Source organism: Gorilla gorilla, chromosome 1, assembly GCF_029281585.2.
Source record: "Gorilla gorilla gorilla isolate KB3781 chromosome 1, NHGRI_mGorGor1-v2.1_pri, whole genome shotgun sequence".
Taxonomy (NCBI): domain Eukaryota; kingdom Metazoa; phylum Chordata; class Mammalia; order Primates; family Hominidae; genus Gorilla; species Gorilla gorilla.
Genome location: NC_073224.2, coordinates 230671522 through 230696257, shown reverse-complemented (window position 1 = coordinate 230696257; position 24736 = coordinate 230671522). Strand labels below are relative to the sequence as shown.

Below are 24736 nucleotides of genomic sequence, written 5' to 3'. Positions count from 1 at the left end.
TGCTCACTGCAACCTCCGCCTCCCCAGTTCAACCAATTCTCCTGCCTCAGTTTCCTGAGTAGCTGGGAATACAGGCATGTGCCACCATGCCCAGCTAATTTTTGTATTTTTAGTAGAAACGGGGTTTCTTTTTTGGGGTGGGGGGACAGAGTCTTGCTCTGTCACCAGGCTGGAGTGCAGTGGTGCAATCTCGGCTCACTGCAACCTCCGCCTCCCAGGTTCAAGCGATTCTCCTGCCTCAGCCTCCCAAGTAGCTGGGACTACAGGTGCGCACAACCACGCCCAGCTAATTTTTGTATTTTTAGTAGAGTTGGGGTTTCACCATGTTGGCCAGGATGGTCTCGATCTCCTGACCTTGTGATCCACTCGCCTCGGCCTCCCAAAGTGCTGGGATTACAGGCATGAGCCACTGCGCCCGGCTGAGACAGGGTTTCACCTCGTTAGCCAGGATGGTCTTGATCTGCTGACTTCGTGGTCTGCCCACCTCAGCTTCCCAAAGTGCTGAGATTACAGGTGTGACCCACCGTGCCCGACCTTTTTTTTGTTTTTAATTTGAGACGGTGTCTCGATCTGTTGCCCAGACTGGAGTGCAATGGCGTGATCTCAGCTCACTGCAACCTCTGCATCCCGGGTTGAAGCGATTCTCCTGCCTCAGCTCCCCAAGTAGCTGGGAATACAGGCGTGTGCCACCATGTCCAGCTAATTTTTGTATTTTTAGTAGAGACGGGGTTTCACCATGTTGGCCAGGCTGGTCTCAAACTCCTGGCCTCAGGTGATCCACCTGCCCCAGACTCCGAAAGTGCTGGGATTACAGGCATTAAGCCACCACACCCGGCCTATACTCTCATTAATTTTTAGATGTAATTTATTATTTGAAGAGAAAAGAAAATCTCTGCATTTCCCAAAAGCCCTTACATCATATTCTTGTGCTGGGCTTTAACTTGGGTTCATCCTTTGCTTCCATTCTTGCACTTACGCATGTATTCACAGGTCCTGGATCTTTAACAGGAAGCTAATCTTGCTGGGGACATCAATATTTTTGCTGGGGTGTGAGTCTAGCGGGTAGTTCATGTAACTTGGGGGCAGTCCTGGGGAGGGAAAGTGAACTATTTTTAGCTGACTTCAAGTGGAGGCAATTCACTTAAAGAATTCAAAGGCTTTAGCAATATCCTAGATTGACTTTAATGAGTAGCCCAAAATAGCTACAGGCTCCAGGGGGTAGACCGAACCTATTGAGGGCCTCTCCTAGGAGATAAAAAGGCGCTTACATAGCTTGCCTCATAAAGTAGTGTCAGCTTCTTCCCTGCCCTTGGAACAGTGCTCAGCATGGGAGCATTTCTGCTCATCTTATTAATTGGTGGCTAACTATAGACAGAACAGAAAGAGGCACTTATTTCACTAATATGCAGAAGTGCGTTCTTAGGAAAGAGAGGAAGGCAGGCTCACAGAGGAGGATGCAGGCAGGCCTCAAACAAGCATCCAGGTGACACTTAGGACATTTTAAAACAGCTTTGAGTATGCAATTCCCATTTAATTTCTTTTCAGAGTAGGAAACATATAGAAGCAGCATGCTAAAGGGGCTGCAGGGTCTGAAAAGGATAAAGGAACTAGTTTTAATTTGCCTTCCATTTCTGCTGCTAATCACACCCTACTGAGACAGACTATACTATTAACACATACATTCCCACCAACTCAGTCACATTCTTTCATTAGGATGTCTTGGGCTATTATAAGATCTTTCTAGCACAACTTTTAAGAGAAGGAAATATAACAGAAAAAGTAATTTACCTCACCTCCAGGAAAGGAAAAGACAGGAGTAACAGAATTGTAGGCTTTTTCCCACAGTAGGGACTCCCAGTTAATTTTATGATCTTCATTTCCCATTATTTCAAATAGCAAGACCATGAATACACAGGCTTTCCTTGGTCAACCCAAATACAATGCCTCCATTTTATTTATTTTATTGTTTTTGAGATGGAGTCTTACCCTGTCGCTGAGGCGCGATCTTGGCTCACTGCAACCTCCGTCTCCCAGGATCAAGTGATTCTCCCTGCCTCAGCCTCCTGAGTAGCTGGGATTGCAGGCACCTGCCACCACGCCCAGCTAATTTTTGTGGTTTCAGTAGAGACAGGGTTTCGCCATGTTGGCCAGGCTGATCTCGAACTCCTGACCTTAGGTGATCAGCCTGCGTCAGCCTTCCAAAGTGCTGGGATTACAGGCATGAGCCACCACACCTGGCCCAATGCTTCTTTTTTTTTTTTTTTTTTAGAGATGAGGTCTCGCTATAATGCCCAGGCTGGACTAGAACTCTAGGGCTCAAGCAGTCCTTCTGCCTCAGCCTCCCAAGTATAGTATAGTATTTTTGAAATGCATATTTTAAGATTTTATGCTTTTCTGCTAGCATTGGGTCAAGAAAAAAGAGAAAAAAGATTTTAAATATTTTGTGAAGTAGCATTATATTGCTTTTATTTATATTTATATTATTTTTTTTGAGACAGAGTCTTGCTCTGTCACCCAGGCTGGAGTGTAATGGCACAATCTTGGCTCACTGCGACCTCTGCCTCCCAGGTTCAAGCGATTCTCCCGCCTCAGCCTCCCGAGTAGCAGGGATTACAGGCGTGAGCCACCACGCCCGGCTAATTTTTGTATTTTTGTAGAGATGGGGTTTCACCATGTTGGCCAGGCTGGTCTCAAACTGCTGACTTCAGGTGATCCACCCACCTCAGCCTCCCAAAGTGCTGGGATTACAGGCGCCTGCCACCATGCCCAGCTAATTTTTTGTATTTTTAGTAGACCCGGGGGTTCCCCCATCTTGGCCAGGCTGGTCTCGAACTCCTGACCTCATGATCCACCCGCCTCGGCCTCCCAAAGTGCTGGGATTACAGGCGTGAGCCACTGTGCCCAGCCAATAGTTGTTTTTCATCGTTGGGTCAACTTAAAACACAACTTTCTCTCTGTAAAACAAACCTCTACAGGGATGCCGCTATATATCTAAATGTATTAACGATAAAACACTTAATTGTCTTATTTGGGGGGAAAAAAGGCTCTATCCAATATCCATATTATTTTATTTTATTTATTTATTTTTTTGAGACGGAGTCTTGCTCTGTCGCCCAGGCTGGAGTGCAGTGGCACAATCTCAGCTCACTGCAACCTCCGCCTCCCGGGTTCATGCCTTTCTCCTGCCTCAGCCTCCCGAGTAGCTGGGACTACAGGCTCCTGCCACCACGCCCGGCTAATTTTTTGTATTTTTAGTAGAGATGGGGTTTCACCATGTTAGCCAGGATGGTCTCAATCTTCTGACCTCGTGATCCACCCACCTCGGCCTCCCAAAGTGCTGGGATTACAGGCGTGAGCCACCGCGCCCGGCCGTCCAATATCCATTTTAGAAAAGTTAACAAAAAAGGACAATGTGTCTGGCACATATCAGCACTTAGTAAATTTCTGATGAAAAATTAAATGACCTCACAATCAGAGCAGGCAGCAGATAGAAACTTCCCCCACTCCTTCAAGGTAATTACTGAAACTTTTTCAGAAACATATTTTCTTCTCTTCAATTTCAATACCTAATACCCACCAGGGAGATGCATATTTTGAGTTTTTCAAATCTAAACGGCCTTAATGTACATGATTTGTCCAGCACTTTAACAAATTAACCTGGCATAATTTATCTCCCACTCTGGCACAAGTAGTGCCATAGGAAGTCAGATGCGCCTAGCTGGATCAGAGGTGCCACTGGTGCAGACTCCCTGAAAAGAGGCCCGTAGGGAGGAAGCACACACTTACAAAGGAAGGACATGGTCACGTTGTCTTTCTGAGAATGAAAAGTGGATTTAGGTATGTCCATGTGTACTTTTTTTTTTTTTGAGACGGAGTCTCGCTCTGTCACCCAGGCTGGAGTGCGGTGGTGCAATCTCGGCTCACTGCAAGCTCCGCCTCCTGGGTTCATGCCACTCTCCTGGCCTCAGCCTCCCGAGTAGCTGGGACTACAGGGGCCCGCCACCACACCCGGCTAATTTTTTGTATTTTTTTTTTTTTTAAGTAGAGATGGGGTTTCACCCTGTTAGCCAGGATGGTCTCAATCTCCTGACCTCGTGATCCGCCTGCCTTGGCCTACCAAAGTGCTGGGATTACAGGCGTGAGCCACTGTGCCTGGTCTTTTTCTTTTTTTTTTTTTTGAGATGTAGTCTCGCTCTGTTGCCCAGGCTGGAGTGCAGTGGCACAATCTCGGCTCACTGCAACCTCCACCTCCCGTGTTCAAGTGATTCTCTTGCCTCAGCCTCCCGAGTAGCTGGGACTACAGGCGCATGCCACCACACATGGCTAATTTTTGTATTTTTAGTAGAGATGGGGTTTCACTATGTTGGCCAGGCTGGTCTCGAACTCCTGACCTCAGGTGATCCACCTGCCTTGGCTTCCCAAAGTGCTGGGATTACAGGCGTGAGCCACTGTTCCCACCCGACGTGTACTCCTTTATATGAAGTCCTGTTCACAGTATTTTCTGGCAGAGGAATAAACCACTCAAACTTCTGGGAGATGGTATGAAAAGAAATGCTGCAAGGCTAAGGCTAAGGGATTGAGTTTGCCCTGTTTGCTCCAAAAGTAGAGAAATGCTCTTTTTCTGAGTAAATATGAAACAATATTTAAATAAATAAGTATAAACAGCACTATAAAACAAATCTAAGGTATAATTTGCCAAGACCTAGAATAAACTCGATGTAAAATTTGAGATGCTAACAAAATTACCCCCCACCTTTTTTTTTTTTTTCTGAGATAGTGCCTCGCTTGGTTGCCAAGGCTGGAGTGCAGTGGCACAGTCAAGGCTCACTGAAGCTTCAACCTCCTGGGTGCAGGCAATCCTCCCACCTCAGCCTCCCAAATAGCTGGTACCACAAACACACGCCACCATGCCCAGCTGATTTTTACATTTTTTTTGTAGAGATGGTCTAGCTATTAATGTGTTGCCCAGGCTGGTCTCAAGCTCCTGGGCTCAAGCAATCCTTCCACCTCAGCCTCCCAAAGTGTTGAGATTATAGGTGTAAGCCGCCATGCCCAGCCTAAAATTACCTTTTCTTAAAAAAAGATAAAATAGTAAATTACATTTTCTAAGATCATGGCCAAACCATAGTTATTATAACTAGTTACAATCTAATCCAGGCCAAATATTTGCTTTTACCTAAATTATCTGTCTCTCTGATTATCATTGAGGGTAACTACCTCAGTTTTTGTTTTTTGTTTTTCTTTGAGACAGGGTCTTGTTCTGTTGCCTAAGCTGGAGTGCAGTGGAGAGATCACAGCTCACTGCTGCGTCAACCTCCTGGGCTCAATTGATCCTTCTGCCTCAGCCTCCTGAGTCACTGGGACTACAGGCAGGCACAACCACGCCCAGTTGATTTTTTTTTTGAGACGGAGTCTCGCTCTGTTGCCCGGGCTGGAGTGCAATGGCGTGATCTTGGCTCACTGCAACCTCTGCCTCCTGGGTTCAAGCGATTCTCCTGCCTCAGCCTCCCAAATGGCTGGGACTACAGGCGCATGCCACCATGCCCAGCTAATTTTTTGTATTTTTACTAGAGATGGGGTTTCACCGTGTTAGCCAGGATAGTCTCCATCTCCTGACCCTGTGATCCGCCCACCTGCGCCTCCCAAAGTACTGGGATTATAGGCGTGAGCCACCGTGCCCGGCCTAATTTTTGTATTTTTTTGTAGAGATGGCATTCTGCCACATTGCTCAGGCTGGCTCTGTTTTCAATCTGGCCTGGTTAATAAGTATTGAAGGAATAATGTTGGGGAAAAAACAACAACAACAAAATTAAGCTCCTTTAGTAGTAAAGAATAGCCTCGTGTAATATGACAATTTAGTAGTGACAAAAAAACAGTACCTGACCTGCTAAGATGTTTTACAGGAAATAGACAAGGTAGCAGAAACTCTCAAACCATGTATTTTAAGTCATAACTGTAACACAGCTCAGCAGGAGGTTTTGCAGGTGGGGCTTCAAAATTCAGTTACAGTCGCCAGAGGCTGAGGCAGAGGATCTGTGGCTGATGTATAATCTTAGAAATCACCCTTACCACCGGGCGCAGTGGCTCACGCCTGTAACCCCAGCACTTTGGGAGGCCGAGGTGGGCAGATCACCTGAGGTCGGGACTTTGAGACCAGCCTGGCCAACATGGAGAAACCCCATCTCTACTAAAAATACAAAAAAAAAAAAAAAAAATTAGCTGGACGTGGTGGCGCATGCCTGTAATCCCAGCTACTCAGGAGGCTGAGGCAGGAGAATCGCTTGAACCCTGCGGCAAGCCGAGATCGGGCCACTGCACTCCAGCCTGGGCAACAAGAACGAAACTCCGTCTCAAAAACAAACAAACAAACAAAAAACCCTTACCAGCATTATCTTCACTCTAAAAAACAAACACACAGAAAAACTTGATGGCTCTCCTTGACTTCTTTTATAATAAATTATATTTTTGCTGGTTTATTTTTAATTGTATTCAACTGCATGAGGCTGTAAGCAATAAGCAGTGTGATTTTCTGGTAGAAAAATAACCAAACATTTAGGAAGCTTCCAGTTGACAGCCTCAGACCTCTCAACTTTGCTGAAGCTCTTCAACAGTATCGACTTTCCATTGTGAACTCTTTTTTTTTGAGACAGAGTCTCCTCTGTCGCCCAGGCTGGAATGCAGTGACAAGATCTCGGCTCACTACAACCTCTGCCTCCCAGGTTCAAGTGATTCTCCTGCCTCAGCCTCCTGAGTAGCTGGGATTACAGGCACACACCACCACACCTGGATAACTTTTGTATCTTTAGTAGGGACAGGGTTTCACCATATTGGCCAGGCTGGTCTTGAACTCCTGACCTTGTGATCTGCCCACCTTGGCCTACCAAAGTGCTGGGATTACAGGCATGAGCCACCGCTCATGCCTTTTTTTTTTTTTTTTTTTTTTGAGATGGAGTCTTGCTCTGTTGCCCAGGCTGGAGTGCAGTGGTGCAATCTCGGCTCACTGCAAGCTCGGCCTCCCGGGTTCACGCCATTCTCCTGCCTCAGCCTCCTGAGTAGCTGGGACTACAGGCGCCCGCCACCACGCCCAGCTAATTTTTTGTATTTTCAGTAGAGACAAGGTTTCACCATGTTAGCCAGGATGGTCTCAATCTTGTGATCTGCCCGCCTCCGCCTCCCAAAGTGCTGGGATTACAGGCGTGAGCCACGGCACCCGGCCGACAGTTTTAATTTACATACTAATGCTAGAAAACATTTTGGAAGGCAAAGAAGAACATTCACTGGTCTTAGCAATAAATAGAATAAAAAAGAAAAACGTGGACAGAAAGGTGGTTGAAAGGCTCTAGGCAAAATGGTCTGGGTTTATTTTTTTCTATAGTAATTTCAGATTATCCATCATTCACTGTAATAAGATACCATTTCAGTGGTGGAGTTGCATAGTCTTTTATTTTTCTAAAGATGACCATTCCATGTTTAATGTCTTCAGAGAAGATCTAAAAATCAAAGTTAACAACCCATTTGTCCCAACTCCAACTCTTCCTGGGAACAATTCCTCATTCTGTTACTTGATTTCTTCCTTTACCACCCACATAAAATATGTCTTACTGCTCACAGGATCAAAAGAAAACAAAACAAAACATTGAAACATCAGAATTGTTTAAAACACTAGATTTCATTCAATGGTCCAATTGGACACTTGCTCACTGGAACTTATTTCTGCTTCAGCTCTAGTTCTTTTGAGAAATACAAGAATTCCTTTCACCAAAATATTAGCCTGACACAAGAATGTTGAAAGGTTAGCTGCCTTAGCTTTATTGCTGCCTATAATCTCCAAAGATATCTGAACACCTAGAAGATTAAATGTAGCAAGAAGTGGAAGAGAAACACAGTTTATAAGTCATTTAATAACTATAATTGCATAGAATTTACTCACTTTTCATATACTTATTCTGAATGAATACCAAATTTGTGAAACAAAATATATCCTATGGTGCTTAGAATGGTTGTTAAATGGTGAGTTAGTTTTCCAAGTAAAAACTTTACGTGCATTAACAGAGGGGAATGCACAATAATCCTATGAGGTAGGCCCTATTATCCTCATTGAATAGAAAAGGAGGCTCAAAAAAATTAAGTAACCCACAAAAAGTCACACAGCTGTGACTGTCAGTGTCCTGCTGGGCACTGCAAACTAGGCCACTTTTAAAGTAAGATCATTTTAAATTGAGTACTCTTACTTACAAAATGAACACATTAATGTGATAATTGACAAAATATTTCACTGACGCTGGACTTACAGAAAGTTTAAGGAAAACCAAGATTAAGGATTCCAGATTCAGGTAACTCTCTTTATCTTTTTTTTAGACAGGGGTCTCACTTTGTCAGCCAGTACAGTGGCGTGATCTCAGTTCACTGCAACCTCTGCTTCCCAGGTTCAGGTGATCCTCTGACCTCAGCTTCCTGAGTAGCTGGGACCACAAGTGCATGCCATCACGCCTGGCTAATTTTTTTTTTTTTTTTTTTAGAGACAGGGTTTCACCATGTTGGCCAGGCTGGTCTCAAATCCTGAGTTCAGGCGATCCGCCCACCTCTGCCTCCCAGAGTTCTGAGATTACACGCATGAGCCACTGTGCCGGGCATTAGGTCCCTTTCAAATACAAGATATTCCTAATTTTCCTGGTCTACTATTGCAGGGTAAGGGAAGAATCTTCTTCCTCTTTTTTTTTTTTTTTTTTTTTTGAGACCATGTCTCAGTCTGTCGCCCAGGCTGGAGTGCAGTGGCGCCATCTCGGCTCACCGAAACCTCTGCCTCCTGGGTTCAAGTGATTCTCCTGCCTCAGTCTCCCAAGTAGCTGAGACTACAGGCACCAGCCACTATGCCTGGCTAATTTTTGTAGAGATGGGGTTTCACTGTGTTGGCCAGGCTGGTCTTGAGCTCCTGATCTTGTGATCCGCCCGCCTTGGCCTCCTGAAGTGCTGGGATTACAGGTGTGAGCCACTGTGCCCGGCTGGTGGGAAGAATCTTCTATGGCTTAAAAAACAAACGTAGGCTGGGTGTGGTGGCTCAGGCCGGGTATGGTGGCTCATGCCTGTAATCATCCCAGCACTCTGGGAGGTTGAGGCGGGTGGATCACCTAAGGGCAGGAGTTCGAGACCAGCCTGACCAACATGGAGAAACCCCATCTCTACTAAAAACACAAAATTAGCCAGGTGTGGTGGCGCATGCCTTAATCCCAGCTACTAGGGAGGCTGAGGCAGGAGAATCGCTTGAACCTGGGAGGCAGAAGTTGTGGTGAGCCGAGATCACGCCATTGCACTCCAGCCTGGGCAACAGAGTGAAACTCCATCTCAAAAAACAACAATGACAACAACAACACAACAACAAACGTAGCAATTCCATTCCTAGGTGTACACCCAAAAGAATTGAAAACAGGTATTCAAACAAATATTTGTACACAAATGTTCACTGAAGCATTATTCACAATAGCCAAAAGAAGGAAACAACCCAAATCATCAACAGATACCGGATAAACAAAATATGATATCCATACAATGGAATATTATTTAGCCATAAAAAGGAATAAAGTACTGATACATGCTATAATGTTGGTTAACCTTGCAAATATGATGATGTCGCGGTGTGGTAGCTCACACCTATAATCCCAGCACTTTGGGAGGCCGAGGCAGTTGGATCACCTGAGGTCAGCTTAAGACCAGCCGGGCCAACATGGTGAAACCCTATCTCTATACTAAAGGTACAAAAATTAGCCGGGCGTGGTGGTACACACCAGTAATCCCAGCTACTTGGGAAGCTGAGGCAGGAGAATCTCTTGAACCCGGGAGGCGGAGGTTGAGATTGCGCCATTGCACTCCAGCCTGGGCAATAAGAGTAAAATTGTCTCAAAAAAAAAAAAAAAAAAAAAAGAAAAGAAAATATTATGCTAAGTGAAAGAAGCTAGATACATAAAAAGGTCACATATCATATGATTCCATTTATATGAAATATCCAGAATAGGTAAATCCACAGAGACAGGGTGCAGATTAGTGGCTATTGTTAGCAGTGGGAGGAGAAGGGAATGGGGACTAACTGCTTAATAGGTATAGGGCCTCCTTTGGGGGTGATAAGAATGTTCTGGAACTAGAGAGTAGTGATGGTTGCACACCACTGTAAATGTTCTGCCAACGAATGGTACACTTTAAAATGGTGAATTTTATGATATATGAATTTCACCTCTTTTAAGTTCCAAATAAGGCATCAGTGTAGCGGAGGTCCTCTAATCTGTCTGGTTGGCAAAGCACCTAGTAGTTTACAGTACAGAAGAAGCTTTAAAAATGCTTTTAGTTTGTATAAAGTGCAAAGAAAAAGAATATTGAGAAGCACATGAAAGAATATAAAATGGCTAGAGCCTAAAAAATAAGCTAATATACATGCATAGGGACACATCTGCATATTTGAGCATACAGAGACATGTAAATACTCAGGAGAGAAATTTGCTTTTCCTCATAACTTATTTTGTGTTTCTCCAAAACCTGAAGAGTAGATAACAGCTGACAGTTACCCCCCTCTGAGTGTGACAAGAGGTCACACACAGGGAGGGGCCTCTAGCTGCCATTTCCTATTGCTTCCCTGGTCAAACAACGCAGGCGGCTAAGTCACTTTAGGAAATGCTCAACAGGGCTCCCATTGTTCCAACCTCAAAATTCCAAGATACAACGGGCCCCATTCATACAGACAGCTTACAGGCTGGGGTATGGTCCCTTAGTGTGCAGTCAACTTTTTATTGGGACACTGAATTTTCAAAAACACTGACTTGCACAAATAGTGTTAATTATTTTTTTTAAATGGTACACAAATAAAATTCAAAAGATACTAAACTGGGAGTCAGGACACCTGAGTCTTACCCTCAGCTCTCTGATGCGACTTTAAGCAAAGTCGCTTGCTCTTTCTGGACCTCAGTTTCCTTGTTTGTAAAAACAGAAATGATTTCTAAGATCACTCAGAACTGTAAAATTCTATGAACACTTATGAAGTCTATTGAGCTTGCGTCACTGTTCACTCCAATGAGTGGGGATAAGTTGTAAGCAGAAAAATATAATTACTTCACATCTTTTCATTCACTATCAACACTTAAAAACAAACAGCGTTAATAAAAATCAAGTCCACTTTGTTTTCTCTCTTAAACAGACAAATCATAACGAACAGAGTCCAGTGAGTCCCTCTGTCGCAACAAGTTCAGGATCACTCAAGCAGGTAACCGCACACAACGCACAATGATGAAGAGCATAAACACAAGCCATAAGTATATTTTTATGTCACTTTTTGTTAGGTTATTGATGCATTTCCAGAATCTCTTCATTTCTTTGCAATAACTGAAAACCCCAGAAGAAAGACACCATTTACATTAAGAATGTGATCAATGTTACAAGCTTCTGCACCATGTCATTTTTTTGTTTTTTCAACCTCAAAACTTGCCAGAGCAAGAATTTTGTCTCCAGAGCCTAAGAAAAAAGACACATGATAAACAAAAAGATTACTTCAAGTGCAGTTGCAATTCCTGGTAAAGTGGGAAAAAAATCTATCATATAGATATTAAAACAGAAAATATAATTAGCCTACATTATCAGTGTATTAACCCCTACACGTTCCCATTGCCATCCCAATTTCCTTCCCTCTGCACAAACAATCCAGCTACAAAGGGGGACTTATTAGTTATAAATCCTTATTCTAGCTATGAAATATAATATGTAAAATTTAATTAATTAATTAATTAATTTTTTTGAGATGGAGTTTCGCTCTTGTCGCCTAGGCTGGAGTGCAGTGGTGTGATCTCGGCTCACTGCAACTTCCACCTCCTGGGTTCAAGCAATTATCCTTGCCTCAGCCTCCCTAGTAGCTGGGATTACAGGCACGCGCCACCATGCCCAGCCAATTTTTGTGTTTTTGGTAGAGAGGGTTTCACCCTGTTGGCCGGGCTGGTCTCGAACTCCTGACCTCAGGTGATCCACCCACCTCAGGCTCCCAAAGTGCTGGGATTACAGGCTTGAGCCACCGCACCTGGCCATAAAATTTATTTTAAAACATCTCCGTGAAAAAAAAAAAAGAAAGAAAAAATATTTTTTGCGGGGAGACAGGTCTTGCTCTGTCACCCAGGCTGGAGTACAATGGCATGATCTTGGCTCACTGAAGCCTCAAATATCTGGGTTCAAGTGATCCTCCTGCCTCAGCTTCTCAAGTAGCTAGAACTGTAAGTGCATGCCACCCACACCTAGCTAATTTTTTTCTTTTTAATTTTGTTTATTTATTCATTTATTTATTTATTTGAGATGAGTCTCGCTCTGTCACCCAGGCTGGAGTGCAGTGGCACAATCTCGACTCACTGCAAGCTCCGCCTCCTGGGTTCACACCATTCTCCTGCCTCAGCCTCCCAAGTAGCTGGGACTACAGGTGCCCACCACCACACCCAGCTAATTTTTTGTGTTTTTCGTAGAGACAGGGTTTCACTGTATTAGCCAGGATGGTCTCGATCTCCTGACCTCGTGATCTGCCCGCCTCGGCCTCACAAAGTGCTGGGATTACAGGTGTGAGCCACCGCGCCCGGTCTCGGCCTCCCTCTTTTTAATTTTGAAGACAAAGGGTCTCACCATGTTGCCCAGGCTGGTCTAGAACTCCTGGCCTCAAGCATATAATTTTAGTTTTCTGTTATACTTACGTCTACCTGACAAGTATTTTAAAAACATTAGGCTGCATTAATTTATTTTTAATATTGGGGAATAAAACCAGTACAATGGATTTATAAAGAAAACAATTCTGGTTTCACTCTTAAACTCAAGGAAAGGTTATTATGTTATTTCAACCACACTCTCCATCAGTTTGTATGTAATATATGACAGTAGTATACGACCAGCTTTCAGAAATATGAGGGCACTCACCAAGGTCTGTAGAGACTTTCTCAAACTGGCTGAGTATAGCACCTGCATTTGCTGACAAGAAGGCCTCATCATCTGCAGTCAGCTAAACAAAATGAAACAAAGTCCAGTTGAGTGGGTAAATGTTACAGGTGGTTCTAGAAACCAGGTAAGAATGTCTTAGGAGGCTGGGCACCGTGGCTCACGCCTGTAATCCCTGCACTTTGGGAGGCGTGGTGGGGGTGGGGGGGTGGATCACATGAGGTCAGCAGTTCGAGACCAGCCTGGCCAACATGATGAAACCCCATTTCTATTAAAAATACAAAAAATCAGCTGGGCGTGGTGGTGCACGCCTGTAATCCCAGCTACTCAGGAGGCTGAGGCAGTAGAATTGCTTGAACCTGGGAGGCAGAGGTTGCAGTGGGCTGAGATCGACCCACTGCACTCCAGCCTGGACAGCAAGGGCAAAACTCCGTCTCAAAAAAAAAAAAAAAAAAGGTAGAGGGGAGGGCCGGGTGCGGTGGCTCACACCTGCAATCCCAGCTCTTTGGGAGGCCGATGTAATCCCAACACTTTGGGAGGCTGTGGCGGGCGGATCACCTGAGGTCAGGAGTTCAAGACCAGCCTGGCCAACATGGTGAAACCCCATCTCTACTAAAAATACAAAAATTAGCCAGGCGTAGTGGTGGGCACCTGTAATCCCAGCTACTCAGGAGGCTGAGGCAGGAGAATTGCTTGAACCTGGGATGGGGAGGTTGCAGTGAGCTGAGATCGCACCATTGCACTCCAGCCTGGGCAACAAGAGCGGAACTCCGTCTCAGGAAAAAAAAAAAAAAAAAAAAAAAAGAATGTCTTAGTACCACAAACTAGACCACAGATCAAGATGTTCTGTACCAAATAATTCATACTTTTTCTTTGTAACTAATATATTAAATACTGGTACCTTCTCTCCAAGTTTCCTAAGAGCTGTTAGTATCTCCACTTTCTGTTGAGTGTACAGGTCTCTTTCCAGCTTTCCTACCATCAGATCTCTATCCATCTAAAACGTATGAATGCAAGGCATATGTTACTTAAGTGAAAAACATTCCGTATACAAAATATAGCTTTTCAGGCCAGGCGCAGTGGCTCACGCCTGTAATCTCAACACTTTGGGCGGATCACGAGGCGGGCGGATCACGAGGTCAGGAGACCAAGACCATCCTGGCTAACACGGTGAAACCCCGTCTCTACTAAAAATACAAAAAAATTAGCCAGGCATGGTGGCAGGCGCCTGTAGTCCCAGCTACTCAGGAGGCTGAGGCCGGAGAATGGTGTGAACCCGGGAGGTGGAGCTTGCAGTGAGCCAAGATAGCACCACTGCACTCCAGCCTGGGTGACAGAGCAAGACTCCACCACAAAAAAAAAAAAAAAAAAAAAAAAATATATATATATATATACACACACACATATATATACATATATATACATACATATATATACATATAGCTTTTCAGACGTACTTCTTAAAAAAAATCCTCTAGCTGATTAATATTATAAAGAACTACAGATATAATCCAAGGCAAATATGATAGAAATGTTAAATGCAGTTCTAGTAAATCATCTAGTAAAATATCACCCCTTCCACCAGAAACACTAATAGCATGTACTACACACTGGGAATATTCAAAGTACTTTTACATATATTACTTCATTTAATCCTCATAAGAACCATAAGAGGTAGGGACTATCTTTGTCACCTTTTTACAGACAGAGAAACCTAGGCACAAAGGGGATGAATAAAATAAGTTGTCCAGTCCAGGTACAGTGGCTCATGCCTGTAATCCCACCACTTTGGAAGGCTGAGGTGGGTGGATCGCTTGAGCTCAGGAGTTCAAGACAATCCTGGCCAACATGGTGAAACCCTGTCTCTATGAAAAATACAAAAATTAGTGGGGTGTGGTGGTGTGTGCCTGTGGGCCCAGATACTTGAGGGGCTGAGATGGGAGACGCTTGAGCCCAGGAGACGAGGCTGCAGTGAGCCGAGATTGCATTACTACACTGAGCCTGGGTGACAAAGTAAGACCCTGCCTCAAAAACAACAACAACAACAAAAAAAAAAAACCAAACAAACAAAAGGCTAGGCGCAGTGGCTCACATCTATAATCCCAACACTTTGGGAGGCTGAGGCGGGCAGATCACTTGAGGTTAGGAGTTCAAGACCAGCCTTGACAACATGGTAAACCCCATTTCTACTAAAAAATACAAAAATTAGCCAGGCGTGGTGGCATGTGCCTGTAGTCCCAGCTACTCAGGAGGCTGAGGCAAGAGAATCACTTGAACCCAGAGGCAGAGGTTGTACTGAACCAAGATTGCGCCACTGCCCTCCAGCCTGGGCAACAGAACAAGACCCCATCTCAAAAAAAAAAAAACATAAAAAACTTGTCACATACCTCAGTAGTGAAGCAGGGATTCAAATCCAGCCAGTCTGACCAAAGTCCATGCTCTGAATCACTATGCTACTGAATTGCCCATACTTACAAATAATTTGGTAACTCTTAATTACATCCAAGCCTATAAACAGACTTCTGGAAGTATCAGGTTTACAAAGATACTTGAAATTCTTAGATGAGATAGGCAACACATGCATACAAGCAATGCTGCTAATTAATTCTCAATGTGATTTTAAGTTAGAGCTCCAGAAGTAAATGGTAAAACATTAAATGTGGAGTCCAGGTAGAAGTGGTCAGTGGCAATTTAAACTGCCGTATATTGTTTAAAGCTCTACATTCATTATCAACTATAATTGCTCAAAGTACTAATTTTCTCAGAAAATTGTTAGTTGTGGCTCTAAAATCACCTGGCAAATTTTTAAGCCACAGGATATCATAATGAATTGGCCTAAGAAATAAAAAACACACAGCAACCAAATCAATTTAAAGAAATTTTACCTCTGCTAACCTTGTCCGAAGCTGACCTGGTTGTTTCTTTGCAAACAATCTGATGACCTCTGGGGTTTTAAAGGCCTGGCTGATAGCTGCCTGAATAGCCTAGAAACACAAGAAGGCAAAAACTAACCAAAATAGTCCAACAAATCAGATATTGCAATAACTGATTGACGGATCCTTAATCTTTATCAAGGTTTACTGGTTCCTGTCATGGAAGCAATTACACAACTAAATGAAGATCTGGAAGGATATGTTGTGTATGCATAAACAGACACTCATCTAGAAGTTACACCTTGGGAGGCCAAGGCAGGAGGATTGCTTGAGCCCATGAGTTTGAGACCAGCCTTGGAAATGTAGCAAGACCCCATCTCTAAAAAAAAAAAAAACTAAAGGCCAGGCACGGTGGCTCACGCTTGTAATCCCAGCACTTTGGGAGGCCGAGGCAGACAGATACCTGAGGTTGGGAGTTCAAGACCAGCCTGACCAACATGGAGAAACCCCATCTCTACTAAAAATACAAAATTAGCTGGGTATGGTGGCACATGCCTGTAATCCCAGCTCCTCAGGAGGCTGAGTAAGGAGAATCGCTTGAACCTGGGAGGCGGAGGTTGCAGTGAGCCAAGACTGCCCCACTGCACTCCAGCCTGGGCGACAGAGTAAGAATGCATCTCAAACAAAAACAAGAACAAACAAAAAAACAAAGTCTGTCCTCTGTCGCCTATATGTTATACTTACCAGCTGCATTCCACTTAGTTCATCTACCAAAGTCATATTTCCAGACATAATTTTCTTTAGTGAATCATTAAATTCACTTAGTTGCTCCAGAGTTTCCTTTTTGGTTTCTTCATATTCATCTGTATCAAGTTCCTCTCTGAAATAGGTGAACATCATGATATGGAAAAATGAAGAGTTCCAAGTGAAAAATGCAATCTTAGTACTTGTACATTAGAGAAAGGCTGAAGGGAAATATCAAAATGCTGACGGTGAATGTGTTCACATAGTAGTAGTGAGGGCATTTTCCTGCAATATAGTTACTTTGGTAAACATTTTTCTTTTACCAAAATGAGGATACTTAAGAAACCACATAATAAAGCAGGGTGCCGTAGCTCACACCTGTAATCCCAGCACTTTGGAAGGCTGAGGTGGGCAGATCACCTGAGGTCAGGAGTTCGAGGCCAGCCTAGCCAACATAGTAAAACCCCGTCTCTACTAAAAATACAAAATTAGCCGGGCATGGTGGTGCATGCCTGTAATCCCAGCTACTCGGGAGGCTGAGGCAGGAGAATCGCTTGAACTTGGGAAGCAGAAGTTGCAGTGGGCTGAGATCTCGCCACTGCACTCCAGCCTGGGCAATACAGCAAGACTGTCTCAAAAAAAAAAAAAAAAAAAAAGCTGCAACGAACTGTTGTGGTCCTTTGTGCAGGTAAGGCTGAAACTACATGCCAGAAGTTCAAGTAGTACCTTCTTAGCCTGACAGCAGGTAGAACTGATTTAAATACTAAAGACAAAGTAGGTGTTCTTTCTACTTCAAGGAAGGTAAGTATTTTGCTCAAGTTCACATGCACTTAGTAGTTAACTGAATGACTTTCATTTCCCAGCCTTTATGACTCCAAAGCCTGCAATAAGTTTACTTCTCTAATAGACAAAGCACTGCAAAGAACACTACAGGGGAATGCAGAATCATCACACATAGGCCTGCATCCACGGAGCTAGCTGCAGAAAAAACGCCAGTTTCCAGCGTAACAACATACAATTAAACTCTTACCTGCATTCCTCCAGATCTTGTAATTGTTGCATGAGTCTATCCAACTGTTCTTCTAAATTCTGCTTTAATTTGCTTGTCTCTGTCTTTCCTCTGGAAGCCATTTTAATCTCTATGTGAAACAATAAACCCACATACCATATGAAATTAACATACCAGTGCAATTTTTTTAAGTTTTATTTTTTGTAGAGACATAGTCTCACTATGTTGCCCAGGCTGGTCTCGGAACATCTGGCCTAAAGTGACCCTCCCATCTTGGACTCCCAAAGAGGTGGGATTATAGGCATAAGCCACCACACCCAGTCCCTAGTGCAATTAAAAATATGCAGCTGCAGCCAGGCGCCGGTGGCTCAGGCCTGTAATCCCAGCACTTTGGGAGGCCGAGGCGGGCAGATCACAAGGTCAGGAGATCAAGACCATCCTGGCTAACATGGTGAAACCCCATCTCTACTAAAAATACAAAAAAGGCCGGATGTGGTGGCTCACGCCTGTAACCCCAGCACTTTTGGAAGCTGAGGTGGGTGGATCACCTGAGGTCAGGAGTTCAAGACCAGCCTGAGCAACATGGGGGAAACCCCATCTCTAAAGAAAAAAAAAGGCCAGGCACGGTGCTCACGCCTGTAATCCCAGCACTTTGGGAGGACGAGGTGGGCGGATCATGAAGTCAGGAGATTGAGACCATCCTGGCTAACACGGTGAAACCCCGTCTCTCCTAAAAATATAAAAAATTAGGCGGGCGTGGTGGCAGGCGCCTGTAGTCCCAGCTACTTGGGAGGCTGAGGCAGGAGAATGGTGTGAACCCAGGAGGCAGAGCTTGCAGTGAGCCGAGATCATGCCACTGCACTCCTGCCTGGGCGACAGAGCAAGATTCAGGCTCAAAAAAAAAAAAGAAAAAAAAATTACTGGGCGTGATCGCACATGCCTGTAGTCCCAGCTATTTGGGAGGCTGAGGCAGCAGACTTGCTTGAACCCGGGAGGCAGAGGTTGCAGTGAGCTGAGATCACGCCACTGCACTCCAGCCTGGGCAAAAGAGTGAGACTACATTTCAGAAAAAAAAAAAAAGGCAGCTGGGTGCAGTGGCTCACGCATGTCTGTAATCTCAACACTTTGGGAGCCTGAGGTGGGAGGATTGCTTGAGCCCAGGAGTTCGAGACCAGCCTGGCCAATATAGTGAGACTTCATCTCTACAAAGAATAGACAATCTTAGCTAGGCATGGTGGCGGATGCCTCTAGTCCCACCTACTCAGGAGGCTTAGGTGAGAGGACTGCTTGAGCCCAGGAATTTGAGGTTGCAGTGAGCCATGATCTTGCCACTCCACTCTGGCCTGGTTGACAGAGTGAGACCCTGACTCAAAAAAAAAAAAAAAAAAAAAAGCTGCAGGTATATGAAAGATAGTTAAACAAAGAAAATCTTAATTTAGATATAAAAGTTTAAACTCATATAGTAATAACACCCCACAAAAATACCTGAAAGTCCTCTTTATGTGACTTGACATATTAATTAGAAGTCTTCATTATTGGTCTATCTTACTCCAAACAAATTTGGTAAATGGAAATATATATATATGTAGATCAAATGTGACTTTGCTTTATAAAATGAATCATTATAGCCCCAAACACTCCAGATATTATCTTATTGGTCTTATGTATATTGATTGACCTAATTACTTGTGAGCATGAACTTTTTTTTTTTTTTTTTTTGAGATAGGGTCTCACTCTGTTGCCTAGGCTGAAGCACAGTGGCAGAATCATAGCTCACTATAGCCTCAACCTCTTGAGCTCAAGCCATCTTCCCACCTCTGCCTCCTGAGTAGCTGCAAACACAGGCACACACCACCACACCTGGCTAGTTTATTTTTTTGTAGAGATGGGGTCTCCCATGTTGCCCAAGCTGGTCTTGAACTGGGCTCAAGAGATCCTCCCACCTCAGCCTCCCAAAATGCTGGGATTATAGGTGTAAGCCCACAAGCCCAGCTGATGAACATCTTTTAATATGAATTTCTTCTTTGGAAATGTGACCATCTTTCTGCTGGGTTATCTTTCTCTTACTGATTTATAACATGGATACAAAGCCTTTGGCTTTTTTGAGACAGGGTCTTGCTCTGTCACCAAGGCTGGAGTGCAGTGGCATGATCATGGCTCATGCAGCTTTGACCTCCTAAGATCAAGCAATGAAGCCTTTGTAATTGCAAATATTATTTCGTCTCCTGACTAAATTTTGTTTTTTTGTCATGGCAAATTATTATTTTTTAATAGACAAATCTATCTTCTCTTTTAAATCTTCTTCGTTTTGTGTTCCATGAAGGCAGGCCCTAACCATCTCAAGATTTATACATCTTTATATTCAAGACTTTTACAAATTTTTGTTTTCTAGCTGCAGACAAAAGCTACCTGCAACATTTTTTGTTATGCTTTGAAGTAGGGGTCCAACTTTCCTTTCAAAAACACCCTTTACTAATCAGTCTTTTATTGATTGATCCAGGAGAATTTGGTCTACAATAAAGGTGGCATATTGATTAATAAATAAAAGACTGACTAGTAAAGGGTATTAGGGCAATTGGCTAGTCATTGATAATTTTCTGTTCCTAAGGAATCACTTCTTTTTTTTTAGACTGAGTCTCGCTCTGTCGCCCCGACTGGAGTGCGGTGGCACGATTTCGGCTCACTGCAACCTCCACCTCCTGGGTTTCAGCAATTCTCCTGCCTCAGCCTCTTGAGTGCGTGCCACCACGTCCAGCTAATTTTTGTATTTTTAGTACAAATGTGGTTTTGCCATATTGGCCAGGTCGGTCTTGAACTCCTGACCTCAAATGATCCACTCACCCCAGCCTCCCAAAGTGCTAGGATTACAGGCATGAGGCACCCCACCTGGCTTTTTTTTTTCTTTTTTTTTTTTTTTTTGACACAGAGTATTGCTCTGTCACCCAGGCTGGAGTGCAGTAGGCTGGAGTGCAGTGGTGTGATCTCAGCTCACTGCAACCTCCACATCCTGGGCTCAAGTGATTCTCCTGCCTCAGCCTCCTGAGTAGCTAGGATTACAAGTGTGCCACCACACCTGCCTTTTTTTTTTTTTTTTTTTTTTTGGTATTTTTAGTAGAGACAGGGTTTCGCCATGTTGGCCTTGGCCTCCTAAAATGCTGGGATTACAGGCATGAGCCACTGTGTCCAGCCCTCAGGCAACATTTCTTGCTATTTACATTATTATGGCTTTATCACTGATATATCTCGATAACTGATAATGACTTGCCTTTATTGTTTTCTCCTCCCCAAAATTCTTGGCTCTTCTTGTGCACTTTCTCTTCCAGATGAATTTAACAATCAGTCTGTCAAGTTTCATTAAATATCCTATTGACTGGGGCCAGGCATGGTGTCTCACACCTGTAATCCCAGCACTTTAGGAGGCTGAGGCAGGCAGATCACTTGAGACCAGGAGTTACAGACCAGCCTGGCCGACACAGCAAAACCCCGTCTCTACAATAAATTAAAAAATTAGCTGGGCATGGTGGTGTGTGCTTGTAGTCCCAGCTACTCGGCGGGCTGAGGTGGGAGAATCATCCAAGCCTTGGAGGCAGAGGTTGCAGTGAGCTGAGATTGTGACACTGCACTCCAGCCTGGGAGACAGAGTGAGACTCCTACTCAAAAAAAAACAAAAAACAAAAAACAAACCCCAAAACTTTCCAGGTAACTTATTAAAACATGTTTTTTGTTTGTTTTGTTTTTTTGTTTGTTTTGAGACAGAGTCTTGCTCTGTCGCCCAGGCTGGAGTGCAGTGGCGCAATCTCAGCTCACTGCAAGCTCCGCCTCCCGGGTTCACACCATTCTCCTGCCTCAGCCTCCCGAGTAGCTAGGACTACAGGCACCCGCCACCACGCCCAGCTAATTTTTTTTGTATTTTTAGTAGAGACGGGGTTTCATCGTGTTAGCCAGGATGGTCTCGATCTCCTGACCTCGTGATCCGCCCACCTCAGCCTCCCAAAGTGCTGGGATTACAGGTGTGAGCCACTGCGCCCGGCCTAGTTTTTGTATATTTTTTTTAGTAGAGACAGGGTTTCACCATGTTAGCCAGGATGGTCTCAATCTCCTGACCTCGTGATCCGCCCGCCTCGGCCTCCCAAAGTGCTGGGGTTACAGGCGTGAGCCACCGCACACAGCATTAAAGCATGTTTTATTTTCCTACACATAATGAAATCATTACCAGATGATTTGACATGTGTACTTCATTGGAGAGGATTCTTACAGTATATTCAAAATTAAATATAATGACAAAAAATTACTACCTAATCTATTAAAATTGGCATAAGTCATCTATGATCATTAATGATAGGCAAACATAAAGAAGTATTATACCCAGAAGTGTAATTTATTGTAGCTACATCTTATGTATAATAGTTTAGTGGATTTTTCCTGGAAATTGTCCATTTTAATTTTTCTCTTAAGTCTGTGGAATTTTCCAGTAAAAGTCGAGGCAAACCCAAGATGTAACTGACAATGTCTTTTCAGAGTTAGTTTCCTGCAGTCTAACCACACTGGATGACTTGCTGTTCCAAAAATGTCATGCACTCTTTTGAGCCTGCATTTTTTTTTCTACCTATGAAGCCCAGTTCATTCTTCAAAGTCTAGTTCAAGTGTCACTTCTCTACAAGGTCTTCCTTGATTTCCTCCCAATCACTAGGTTGTGAATTATTTAAGTAGGGATTTTACCTTTTCTTTCGTTCGTTCGTTCTTTCTTTCCTCTTTCTTTCTCTTTCTTTTTTTTTTTGATGGCGTCTCACTGTCACCCAGGTGGAGTGCAGTGGCATGATCTTGGTTCACTGCAACCTCTGCCTCCTGGGTTCAAGTGACTCTCCTGCCTCGGTCTCCCGAGTAGCTGGGACTGTAGGTGCCCACCACCACGCTCAGCTGATTTTTGTACTTTTAGTAGAGATGAGGTTTCACCATGTTGGCCAGGCTGGTCTCAAACTCCTGACCTCAGGTGATCCGCCCGCCTCAGCCTCCCAAAATGCTGGGATTACAGGTGTAAGCTATCATGCCCAGCCTTTACCTTTTTTTTTTTTTTTTTGAGATGGAGTCTCACTCTGTCGCCAGGCTGGAGTGCAGTGGCATGATCTCGGCTCACTGCAACCTCCACTTCCCAGGTTGAAGAGATTCTCCTGCCTCGGCCTCCCAAGTAGCTGGGATTACAGGCACGCACTACCACGCCCAGCTAATTTTTGTATTTTTAGGAGAGACGGGTTTCACCATATTGGCCAGGATGGTCTCGATCTCTTGCCCTCGTGATCTGCCCGCCTCGGCCTCCCAAAGTGCTGGGATTACAGGCGTGAGCCACCGCACCCGGCCTTTACCTTTTCTTTATACACCAGCATCCAGCACAATCTTGGACAGACAAAAAGTGCCGAATAAACAACTGGTAGATGAATAATGAGAATTGATTGCTTCTTCTTTAGCATTCAAATCTTTTTTTTAAATTTTTTTTGAGACGGAGTCTCGCTCTGTCGTCCAGGCTGGAGTGCAGTGGCGCGATCTCGGCTCACTGCAACCTCAGCCTCCTGGGTTCAAGCAATTCTCCTGCCTCAGCCTCTCCAGTAGCTGGGACTACAGGCATGCGTCACCACATCTGGCTAATTTTTGTATTTTTAGTAGAGATGGGGTTTCACCATGTTGTCCAGGCGAGTCTCGAACTCCTGACCTCTGGTGATCCACTTGCCTCAGTCTCCCAAAGTGATGGGATTACAGGCGTGAGTCACCGCGTCCAGCTCAAATCTTATTCTCTATTTAGCACTTATTTCTGCCTTTAATTATATATGATTTTATTATAATACGTTATCTCCTCTGACTAAACTCTGGAGAACAGAATATGAGTCTGATTCCTCTCTCAGCTTTCTCAGTACCTAATACAGAATAGAACGTCGATAATTTGGTCACGTATATAAAGGCTCAACGTATTTTAAGGAGCTAAAGCTATTCTGAATACATTTCAGTAAAAATGGGTGCATTTTAAAAGCCTTAACCTGGTACTACATTAGTTGAGATTTATCCCCGAAAGATTAACTCGTTGGCACCACCTAGTAGTCACTAAATGTGGTGCACTTTTACGAAACTACAGAAACCGCTCTCAGACACTATATCTGGAGCGGAGGGTCCTCATTCATGCTCACCTGTCTCTTAGTACTCTGATCTCTGCACAGTGCCGACCGGTCTCAAATTGCACAAACCTCCAGTTCTTGACGTTCCGAGTGTCATAAACTTGAGTAAAATGAAATTATTCATCAGGACTACAAAAGGATCAAAGTTCAAACCACCTCGGGGTGGAGATGCTGGAAAAAAGGAAACCATTAACAAGTAATTTTATTTGCTATATATAAACTTGCCCTAAGGCAGTCCAGATAACTTCCACTTGAGCAGCCTGAGACATCAAGGGCGGGGGCACTTTCCCCCTCGACTGCGCCTACCGCAGCCTTTCTGAGTTTCTTCCTAGCGAGGCCGAGAGGGTCTTTGAGGAAAATCCCGCATCCGGACACGCCTTGAGGGATGGCGTCAAACCCAGAGGCTTGGAAAAGGTAAGGGCGGAGAGCACGCCTCTTCCTTGAAAGTGAGGAGGATTTGGCCCAGAACCAACAGGACTGGGTGAAGAATCAGCTCCGGCCACCGCAGCAAATCCCACCCCACGCGGGAACTTGAAGTCCTGCACGTAGGTCCCGCGGCGGCCGGGCTCCAACAGGCCCCAATTGCCACCAGAGGTAGCCATAAACCCACGGTCCCCGAAACTCCTTCCGGGCCTCCCTGACAAAAACTGGGACAACCTCCTTAGGCCCCCGGGATCCCCCCTGTGCCGCCTGATCGCCCGCCAGTCCCAGAGTTTAGGGCCAGGGGCCCCGCCTACCTGAGGGCCCTGGCCTGGCGGACCGCGCCGGGGGAGCACTTCCGCTGGACGCACGCACTTCCGGCCCCCTGGAACCAATGAGAGTGCGACCGAGATGTTCCACTCGCTGGCGTCCGGGCCGCTGGTGATCTCCGGTAGCACTCGGGCCGGCGGACAGTGAGGGCGCGGTAAGCTCCCCGCAAAGAGTCCCTGACAAACTGGTCCTTTTTTGTCCTAGATATAGGGGAGTCCAAGATGGTGTGGTGGAGTCTTTAAGGTCGAATATGACCC

At 44.6% G+C, this 24736-nt stretch overlaps 2 protein-coding genes across 8 annotated transcripts in view; one reads left to right on the top strand and one right to left on the bottom strand.

The window, feature by feature from the left end:
- Positions 1 to 846: 846 nt before the first annotated feature.
- LZIC (leucine zipper and CTNNBIP1 domain containing) lies at positions 847 to 24536 on the bottom strand. 3 transcript variants are annotated; one of them, XM_019010818.4, is made up of 8 exons: positions 24467 to 24529; positions 23742 to 23900; positions 17590 to 17698; positions 16560 to 16695; positions 15828 to 15926; positions 13844 to 13939; positions 12925 to 13006; positions 847 to 1088 (listed from the first exon to the last, which is right to left on the bottom strand). In XM_019010818.4, the coding sequence occupies exons 3-8, from the start codon at positions 17688 to 17690 to the stop codon at positions 985 to 987; spliced, it is 618 nt and encodes a 205-aa protein (XP_018866363.1). In that variant the 5' UTR covers positions 17691 to 17698; positions 23742 to 23900; positions 24467 to 24529; the 3' UTR covers positions 847 to 984. The 3 variants fall into 3 exon arrangements, with proteins under 3 accessions (XP_018866363.1, XP_004024669.1, XP_055240045.1); XM_004024620.5 differs by lacking the exon at positions 847 to 1088 and adding an exon at positions 7425 to 11493 and having other exon boundaries at positions 24467 to 24536; XM_055384070.2 differs by lacking the exons at positions 847 to 1088; positions 12925 to 13006; positions 13844 to 13939 and adding an exon at positions 7425 to 11493.
- Positions 23939 to 24736, top strand: part of NMNAT1 (nicotinamide nucleotide adenylyltransferase 1) — a 47561-nt gene continuing 46763 nt past the window's right edge. For 2 of the 5 annotated variants that reach the window (XR_010132472.1, XR_008678748.2), the window contains exon 1: positions 24546 to 24633. The gene's annotated coding sequence lies outside the window, so the exon portion shown is untranslated. Of the gene's footprint in view, positions 24144 to 24250; positions 24634 to 24736 lie in introns of those variants that run through there. The other 3 variants (XM_019010795.3, XM_019010790.3, XR_010132474.1) reach the window with 3 other exon arrangements.

Excerpts from the sequence above, each read along its gene's own strand:
- LZIC (XM_019010818.4), bottom strand. The coding sequence starts at position 17,690 with ATGGCTTCCAGAGGAAAGACAGAGACAAGCAAATTAAAGCAGAATTTA. Across the intron at positions 15,927-16,559 it reads AACTAAGTGGAATGCAGCTG|GCTATTCAGGCAGCTATCAG; the intron begins GTAAGTATAACA and ends TTGTGTTTCTAG. Across the intron at positions 1,089-12,924 it reads GAAAGTCTCTACAGACCTTG|GACTGCCCCCAAGTTACATG; the intron begins GTGAGTGCCCTC and ends TTCCCTCCCCAG.